General features: G+C 42.1%; 1 protein-coding gene across 2 annotated transcripts in view; it reads right to left on the bottom strand.

Moving 5' to 3' along the window:
* Positions 1–202: 202 nt before the first annotated feature.
* Positions 203–9,645, bottom strand: part of LRRC28 (leucine rich repeat containing 28) — a 49,916-nt gene continuing 40,473 nt past the window's right edge. For both annotated transcript variants that reach the window (XM_034424722.3, XM_034424724.3), the window contains 3 exons: positions 7,575–7,750; positions 6,251–6,410; positions 203–2,888 (listed from right to left, as the gene is read on the bottom strand). In XM_034424722.3, coding sequence (XP_034280613.1) covers positions 2,816–2,888; positions 6,251–6,410; positions 7,575–7,750 — 409 coding nt within the window. In that variant the 3' untranslated portion in view covers positions 203–2,815. The remainder of the gene's footprint in view (positions 2,889–6,250; positions 6,411–7,574; positions 7,751–9,645) is intronic.

Genomic DNA, 9,645 nt, shown 5'->3' with positions numbered 1-9,645 from the left:
TGCTGCTGTAATTAAAGGCAATCTGCCCATTTGCTTCTGATAGACAGAATTTAGATGAACTTGATTTCAGCTTTACAGGAAGACAATTTATTGACCTCGTTGGGCATTTTTTTTCTTTCTTTCTTTTTTTTTTAGTGGCCTATTTGGCAGAAAGGAAAGAACAAGGATTAATCATTCAACACACACACAAAACACAACAGGCGATGGATCGGTTTTGGTTTTATTCTGGGAAGGTTGCAATTACAGAGAGCTGTGATGGCAGCCAAACTAAAAAGTAGTTGGGCAACTTTTTCTTTAAAATTAGGAACGCAGAACCGGATGGAATAGGGACGGGGGGGGGGGATGAAACCTTATAGCTACTTCGGTTAATGATCAGTGATGGGATTCAGCCGGTTCGGGCCGGTAGTAAAAATTCTGGCTGGCCCGCCCGCTTGCCCTGCTACGCCATGCCCAGTCACTCCTCATCTTGTCCGCCGTTGCTAGCCTGCCTTCGCCTGCCATAATGATGCATTTGGTGATTCGATGACCCAGGCTGGAGTGGTAGAACACCAGTCTGAACCCTCACATTTCCACCCCAAAAGGAGAGCAAGAACTGTGGATTAAGGAAAAAAAAAACGATGCAAGGGGTGTCTAAGGCACCGACTCTGCTAAAAAAAAAAAAAAAAAAACGAAAGGATGAAAATGAGGAGGATTATACAAGATGTTGTTTCGTATTTCAGAAACCCCCAACCTGGGAACCTTTTCAGATATGAGAAATTTTGCTCTTCCAGTCCCTTCATTTTGGAGGGCACCTGGATTGGGGAAGTTTGCCTAATTCCTTTGATATTTGCCCAGAACTTGCCCACTTCTAGGAAAGCAGAAAATTACAAAAGGGTGAATCAGCCATGTTTCACGCTTTTATGCTTTTCCTGTCTTTAGAAATATTGATGACCTCTGAAGAGATTTATGATCAAATTCCTAAGACAGTCCTTGGGAGTAGCTAGAACAGGAACTTGACTCGTAACCGACGGAGATGGTTGAATTTTGAATGGTACCCATTTCAAAATGCAGCAGATACTTGTATTTTTACTGTACTTTAGAAAATGTAGGTGAAAGGATTCGTGTTTTCCTTTAGCCATTGTGTTTAGATACTGCTTTACGTGGCGCAGGTATGCTCTGTCTCAAAAGACTTTGTAGCTGTACTGTTCAGAATTCTACCAACCAATTGTTCCTAATATGCGCTTTTTAACCTGAATTTCATGGAACTGAAGTTCTTTAAGACCGCTTGAAAAGGTGAAAGCATAAAAGTAATGGGGTATTTCTTTCTGGCATCAAAAACACGTGTGTTCTCTCATTAACCCTTGCCATGCAGCTGATACTGTTGCTAACTTTCTCCACCATGCCAGATTTAAAAAAAAAAAAAGAACTTTTCAAAACACGAGCTATTAACAAACGAAGAATTCAACAGGTCAAACTTGCGAGCGACTGCCGCTGATAAGGATGCGAACAACAAATGTTTTGAAAAAAATATTTGTAAACCATTTCGGAGTCGAGCTCCCCCTGCTTTCCCTCCCCCAAAGTGATAAATGGCCGATTTCTGAGCTGTTTAAGTACAAAGATTCTAAGAAGCAATTCTCAGAGCAGAAACAATGTTTGCAAGTTATTGAGCATAACTTAAAAATGCCACCATAATAATGTAGGAAAAATGAGTTTGTTTCAACCCTTTTTGTGGCTTCTCTGATTTTAGATGGGAAAAATAAAAGTTATTGAAACAACGGCTCCAAAGAGCCCACAGTACAAAATTTCTACAACGCAGTGCTCTCCTGCTATGTTGGATTACAACTCCCACCATGCACAGCCCCCAAAAGCCAATGAGTCTGACCGGAAGGTGATGGGAATTCAACATGCACGGAGACCCCTAGGCTCACAATAAAATATTAATAATACTGTATTCACAAAACTGCTAATATTTTAAATATGGAGATGAGGGTAAAGACAACTTGTAACTTATTCTAAGCCTACTGGCATTTAAAAAAACCTCATTAAGTTCTGCAATATCAAAGGTGAAAAAATGTTTTATAAAGAGTGGCCGAAAAACGGGGGGAATCTACTTTTTGTGGCTGGCAATGCTGCTTTCTTCGGGACTTCAACCACCTATGAAAAACAACTGAAAACCTTATCTTTACCCTACCAAACTGCATCAAATTAGGTTCAAAACAAAAGTTTTTCTGCAAGTACATCTTTAAGTCACTATCAAAACATCAGATTGGGGGGGGGGGGGAGAAAATGCATTAGGCCCTTAATAGAAAGTAGGGGAAAAAAACCTCGCTAGCATGAATAAATGGTTACCTGAAACGGTTGGTTCTCAAGAGAGCAGTAACAGGAAACCAAGCAGGGAAATAATTGAAAAAAGTTACAAGGGCTGCAAAGGTATCATTAAAAAAAAACAAAAAACCCTAACTGATATTGCCCATGCAGCCCAAGTGGAGTATTAAAATGCAACTTGAGTCACATGTACAAGTTTTCAAAGGGTCCCCGGAAGGGTCTCCGCTCTCGTGTTTGCTTGCTCGGTCTTCTGCCTGGGGAGGAACAGGAAGGTGTTAAAATATTTTCTAAAGCTGGACAATCGCGAATGCTTTTACACGAGAGTTTCTGCCTTTTGTCCAGATTTGATAGGAGCGAGGAAGGCCTGAAGTGGATCTTCATGTTCCCAGCCGGGACATGCCCTCCCGTTGCTTTGGCACATACACTCACATATTCCAGTCCGATCAGGAGCCACAGTCTAATGCTGCTGCTTTGAAGCTGGCACCGCTCCTGAATAGCTTTAAGTGTTTTATCAGCTCAATAGGTCAAAGGTCTGCAGACATTGGGTGGAGCAGCAATATGCCACAAAACTGACCCTTGTTCTCCTGGAACACAAAGAAACACACGAATAAAAAAAGAGAGCAAGATGACTAGAAGTTAGGCAGGATAGAAAGGAAAAGTCTTTTAATAAAGGGTGATTAAAAGTTAGAATAAGTGATAGGAATAAGAGAAGGGGGAATACTACCCTGATTATTGGATGGATAGATGGATGATTAGATGGATGATTAGATGGGTGGGTGGGTGGATGGATGGATGGATGGATGGATGTTTTGGAGAAAGTACCCTGTTTCCCCTAAAAAAAAGACATCCCCTGGTAATAAGCATAATTGGGCTTTTGAGCGCATGCACTAAAATAAGCCCCCCCCTCCCCTGAAAACTAGTAGAATTAATCATAGTTATTACATTCGATCAACTTCTATATTTCTAACAATGATACACATTTATATTAAGTTGCAATCTGTCATTGTTCAATTATTCCATATTTTCTCTTGTTATTACTTTTATTTTATTATATAAAAGTGTATAGCTACCGTGTTTCCCTGAAAATAAGACCTTGTCTTATTTATTTATTTTTTGAACCCCAAAATAAGCACTTGGCCTTATTTTCAGGGAGGGCTTATTTTACTTCTATTAGAATGTATGACACCCAGATTTGATATATTTGTAAAAAATAAAAAAATAGCTCTAAGAAACAAGATACAACTTTTATGGATGGTTAAAAAAGCAAAGGAATCGGGAGCGAGGATTGAGTCCAGTGGTGAAATTCAAATTTTTTACTACCGGTTCTGTTTGGCTTGGTGGGCGTGGCAGGGGAAGGATACTGCAAAATCTCCATTCCCACCCCACTCCTGGAGGAAGGATACTGCAAAATCTCCATTCCCACCCTACTCTGCAGCCAGCCAGAGGTGGTATTTGCAGTTCTTCTAACTACTCAAAATTTCCACTACCGGTTCTCCAGAACCTGTCAGAACCTGCTGGATTTCACCCCTGATTGAGTCCCGGTAAACTAAGTACATATAATATTTGAGCTTGCAAAAATAGCAAGAGGTTTTCTTCCTCGGTCAACATACCAAAAAGTCCAGTTAATTATTAGTGCAGATTTGAACCTCGCAAGAAAACATCTGGAAGATTTCCCTAATTTCTTAATGGAAGAACATTAAAAAAAAAACCCTGTACAATGCTCCCTCAAATCTTCCATATTTGCTACTAAATAATCTACACTCTATGTTGTGCCTTCTTCCACGTGGTGATGGAAAAGGGAACATGGATTTTTATGCAAAGATGTTTGCTTAAATAGGGAAAAAAAGAGAAAGATTTGAACTGTTTTAACAAGTAATCTAAAAATATATCCACATCAGTAAAGGCAACATCATTGGTAGCTTACAAAGAAAAAACCAGAATTACCGAATTAAAAATAATCAGCAATTAAAATCCTATTTATATAGTCATTTATTGGCGTATTGAAAGGCCAACAATCACAGTGCCCAAAACAGAATCTTAAGAATACAATCACGCTGAAAAGAAAGTTACACAACTATTTGCATACCAAATAATGTTAAGTGCTTGGGCAAACATTGCTTGCACCAGTGCCAAAAGGCAAATATCTAAAGAGGCATTCCTTTTACCTTAGTTCTTCCCTGCCTTTGACTCATAAACTCAAGTTCTGCTTTAATGGGAAGCTCACTCTGCCTGGAATTATTGGAAAATATTGTACACTCCAGATAGGGAACCAAGGGGCTCTGGGTGCTTTTTGATTCAAAGTGTTATCTCTCCAAGGAGCACAATCAGAATAAGTTTTACCATCCAATCCTATGTGTGGAAGTGGGAGTCCACATTCTATTTCACAAAGTACCGTATTTTTCAGACTATAAGATGCACCCGTGTATAAGACGCACGAAGATTTTGAAGAGGTAAGCAAGAAAAAAAAAAGTTTTTGCCCCCAGGAGCACTCTGCAAACCTTCTGCGCGTCCCATTTTTTGCAAAACTGGCCCGTTTTTTTGCAAAAACGGGATGCACGGGGCAAGGCTTCGGGAGGCCAAAAATGGCTGTATTCGGTGTATAAGACGCACCAACATTTCCACCCTCTTTTGGGGGGGGGGGGAAGTGCGTCTTATACTCTGAAAAGTACAATAATACGTAATAAATAAGGTATGTTCTCTGTAGCTTATTCAGGATTTAGGGGAAGAAGTTAAATAAAAGCCTTTGATGATCTGGACAGGAATTTACAAGGCAAATATCAAGCACACAAGAGAAGGGATATGCATTTGTATATGTGTTCAGGCCAATTAACATTGGAGAAGGCCTTGGAGTTAACCTATGCTGATCTAGGTGCTGATTACTGGTGGAGAGATGCTGGAGTCTTTTTGTTCTCTTTTGGACTGGCTGAATTGTCTCTTTTGCATAGTCTATAGATCCTACGTGTTTCAAGAGCCATGCTTTCCTGAGGAGATAGCTGAGGCAGGTCCTTACACCAAGTCTGATCACCGAAAAACAACAGGGACTGCAGCTTTCAGTTTCCCAATATATCAACCTTCTGTGAGAAGACTGGGGATTTGCGGGGTGGGTGGATGAGCGAATGCAGTGTATTCAAAGATCTAGGCTGGCTGGGGAATGCTGGGGAATAGAAGACCACAAGTCTCCAAGTTGCCAAGTTTGGAGAGCCCTGCTCTAGAAATCTGGATGCTAAGTTTTGCATGCTTTCTTTCTCCTTCCTGCTTCGCTTTCTGGTCCTCTCCCGATTCTGTAGGAAGGAAGGACCTTTCTCTTGGCTCAGTTTTCTGCTACTTCAGCTTTCCAGGCAAAGAAAAATACAATCGGATATTCAACGTGAAATGCTGCCATTTGGAATGTAAGCAGCATTTGATGGAAAAGTCACCTCCTAGGGTGAAGGTAAAGGTTCCACTCACACATATGTGCTAGTCATTCCCAACTCTAGGGGGCAGTGCTCATCTCCATTTCAAAGCCAAAAAGGCAGCCCTGTCCGAAGATGCCTCCATGGTCATGTGGCCGGCATGACTCAATGCCAAAGGCGCACAGAATGCTGTTACCTTCTCACCAAAAGTGGTATCTATTTTTTCTTCTTGCATTTTTTACGTGCTTTCGAACTGTTAGGTTGGCAGAAGCTGGGACAAGTAATGGGAGCTCACCCCATTACGCGGCACTAGGGATTCGAACAACTGAACTGCCGACCTTTCTGATCGACAAGCTCAGCGTCTTAGCCACTGAGCCACCATGTCCCTAACTAACTGAGTCTTAATGACACACCGATACATACACACTTTCTCCATTTGTGGGGAAGATTATCATCAGACTCACAAAAAACCCAAGCATTTGCCTTTGCAAAAATGCCTTCTTCTAGCTGAAGAATACAGTCTGAAACCACTGTGTAATTTGCTCTGTAATTACCCCTGATGTAATCCAGCCATCGGCGTCTCTCTCAAGGGAAAGAGCTTTGGGTAGACAATCGTGAACATGGGTTGACTGCAACGGTGGCAGTGTCCCAGAGGGCAGTGCAGCAAATCCAGGAGGCTTCTGGGTAATGAGATCGGAGTCATGAACTTCAAATCTAGAGAGGATTTGAGGGCGGGGGGGGGGGGGGGGGCAGAGGAAAAAAAAAGGATAGCATCAGAAACGATTCCAAAAAGCTTGCAGTATCCGGTGATCAATTTTTCTAAACTTTCTGACAAGCAAAGTCAACAGGGAAGCCAGATTCCACTCAGCCACCATGTTCCTAATTTAACAACGGCGGTGATTCCCTTAACGACAATGACAAGAAAAGTTGCAAAATGGGGGGGGGGGGGGGCAAAACTCACTTAAGAACTGTCTCGCTTAGCAATGTAAATTTTGGGCTCAAATTTGTGGTCGTAAGTTGAGACACTCGATCATCATCCTGTTCTGACCCTTAAAAATCTCACCAGGCTCAAGGTTGACTCAACCTTCCATCCTTCTGAGGTAGGTAAAATGAGGACCCGGATTGTGGGGGCAATAAGCTGACTTTGTATCAAAAAGAAGACCGCTTGGGGGGGGGGCGAAAGCCCTACTAAGCAGGTATATACAAAAGTATGAAGGCTATTGCTTAATACATTGTAAGCCGCCCTGAGTCTCCGGAGAAGGGCGGCATATAAATCGAACCAATAAAATAAAAAATAAATAAAAAGCAGGAAGCAGAATCTTGGTCCCGCAAAACCCCTTTTCTTTACACAACTGTGAATTCCTTTCATTCACAGTCAGCAGGGCCTGTCCAAACAGTCTTTCAGAGAAATATTTATCAACACAAACCTTATCTCACTTGGAAAGCTGCCAGGTAACTAGTTTCCAAATGCAGGGCAAGGCAAAACTTGGCACAGAGTCACGGACAGATCTTCCCACTCTTGAAATGACTGAATGAACGAATTGTTTCCTGCAAAAGGTCCCTCCCCATTCGCTCCGCTTTTGCTTCCTATGGGAGGGGCCAAGCACCTCCAAGGTGTGGCTTTACTCCTAAATCAATCCTGCTTTCTTAGTTGTTCTTGTCTTCTGGCAGCTCTGTGCATACGCATATTGGGAACAGGCTCCAGCTGTTCCTCTGCCTCACTGATGTCTGTCTCCCTCTCTGCCTCTTGACGCAGAGCCCTCGTCCGAGCTTTCTCCAGCCCTCAGGATTGGCCCATGTTCCTTCCAAACTTCCTCACTGTCCGACTCTGCTGCCAGCTCTGCTGGCCGCCGGCGGGCCACAACACATCCAGCTTACCTTTTAGAGACTGGCAGTATATGTTATACAGTGTCCTCATGGCCATCTCCTGCAAGGGGAGCACACGGTCCAATTCCGTCCCTATCAACTTCACCTCTGCTGGGAGGAACACCGTCAACTGCCCCGATGAAAAGGAAAGAAGCTGCACCTCTGTTTTCTGAATGGGAGAACCGCAGCTGGAGAGACATTTGAAGAAAGGGTGAGGGTGGGGGGAATGTATATGGTGAGTGATGTAAAGTTAGTGTGATCTTAAATCTAAAGCAACATTATGACATTAACGTCACTGAGTTGCATTGACGCAGTGTTTAGAGTGCAGTACTGCAGGCTACTTCTGCTGACTACTAGCTGCCACCAATTCGGCAGTTTGAATCTCACCAGGCTCCACGTTGATTCAGCCTTCCATCCTTCTGAGGCCGGTCAAATGAGGACCCAGATTACTGGGGGCCCTTTATGACCCTTGTTGTGTCCCAAGGTCACTAAATGAACTGTTGTAAGTTGAGGACTATCTGTAAATCATGGATCAGAAATACATTTCAATACCATATTCCCTGGTAATTAAAAAAAGACATTTGGAAGAACACTCAATGGGGGTTCACACCGCTTAACAAATTCACATTTGATTAATCACTTTTTACTGGAAACCCCCATGTCCCAACACACTAAGCACAACTCTTGTTTGGCTGGTTCACACAATGCAGGTAGTCCTCGACTTACAACAGTTCGTTTAGTGACCGTTCGAAGTTACAACGACACTGAAAAAAGTGACTTATGACCATTTTCCGCACTTACGACCACTGCAACATCCCCCTGGTCACGTGATTTATATTCGGATGTTTGACAACGGGTTCATCTTTATGACGGTTGCAGCATCGCGGGGTCAAGTGAACCCCTGTTGCCACCTTCTCACCAGCAAAGTCAAAGGGGAAGCCAGATTCACTTAACAACCAGGTTATTAATTTAACAAGGGCAGGGATTCGCTTAACAAATGTGGCAAGAAAAGTCGTAAAATGGGGCAAAACTCACTTAGCAAAATTCTCACTTAGCAACAGAAATTCTGGGTGCAATTATGATCATTAAGTTGAAGACCACTGGTATTCTAAGTCAAAATCAAGTCAGTTCCCAAATATGGATTAATTCAGTGTGCAAACCTGGCAACAATCTGAAAATGTCTCATATATAGGTTCTACCATATCGCCAGATCTAAAATCGACACCTGACATCAAAAACGTCATCAAAAAAGCACAACAAAGAATGTTCTTTCTGCATCAACTCAGGAAGCGCAAACTGCTCAAGGAGCTGCTGATCCAGTTCTACAGAGGAATTATTGAGTCTGTCATCTGCACCTCCATAACTGTCTGGTTTGGCTCTGCAACCCAACAAGACAGACACAGACTTCAGAGGAGAATTAGAGCTGCAGAAAAAACAATGGCTACCATCCTGCCTTCCATTGAGGACCTGACTACTACATGAGTCAAAAAGAGGGCTGTAAAAATATTTACAGACCCCTCGCATCCTGGACATAAACTATTTTAACTCCTACCCTTTAGAGCACAGCACACCAGAACAATTAGACACAAGGACAGTTTTTTCCCGAACGCCATCCCTCTGCTAAACAAATAATTCTCTCGACACTGTCAAACTATTTACTAAGTCTGCACTACTATTAATCTTCTCATCCTTCCCACCACCCATCTCCTCCCACTTATGACTGTATGACTGTAACCTTGTTGCTGGTATCCTTACGATTTATATTGATTGTTTCCTAGTATGATTCAATTGCTTATTTGTACCCTTTGACTATCATTAAGTGTTGTACCTCACGATTCTTGACAAATGTATATTTTCTTTTTATGTACACTGAGAGCGTATGCACCAAAGACAAATTCCTTGTGTGTCCAATCACACTTGGCCAATAAAGAATTCTATTCTATTCTATTCTATTCTATTCTATTCTATTCTATTCTATTCTATTCTATTCTATTCTATTCTATTCTATTCTATTCTATTCTATTCTATTCTATTCTACCCTACTCTATTCTATTTACAGGAGGTGCCCAACATCATGATTCAG

This window comes from Pantherophis guttatus, chromosome 13 (genome assembly GCF_059756535.1).
Source record: "Pantherophis guttatus breed Tessera chromosome 13, ASM5975653v1, whole genome shotgun sequence".
Taxonomy (NCBI): Eukaryota; Metazoa; Chordata; class Lepidosauria; order Squamata; family Colubridae; genus Pantherophis; species Pantherophis guttatus.
This window is presented reverse-complemented; position numbering and strand designations above follow the sequence as displayed.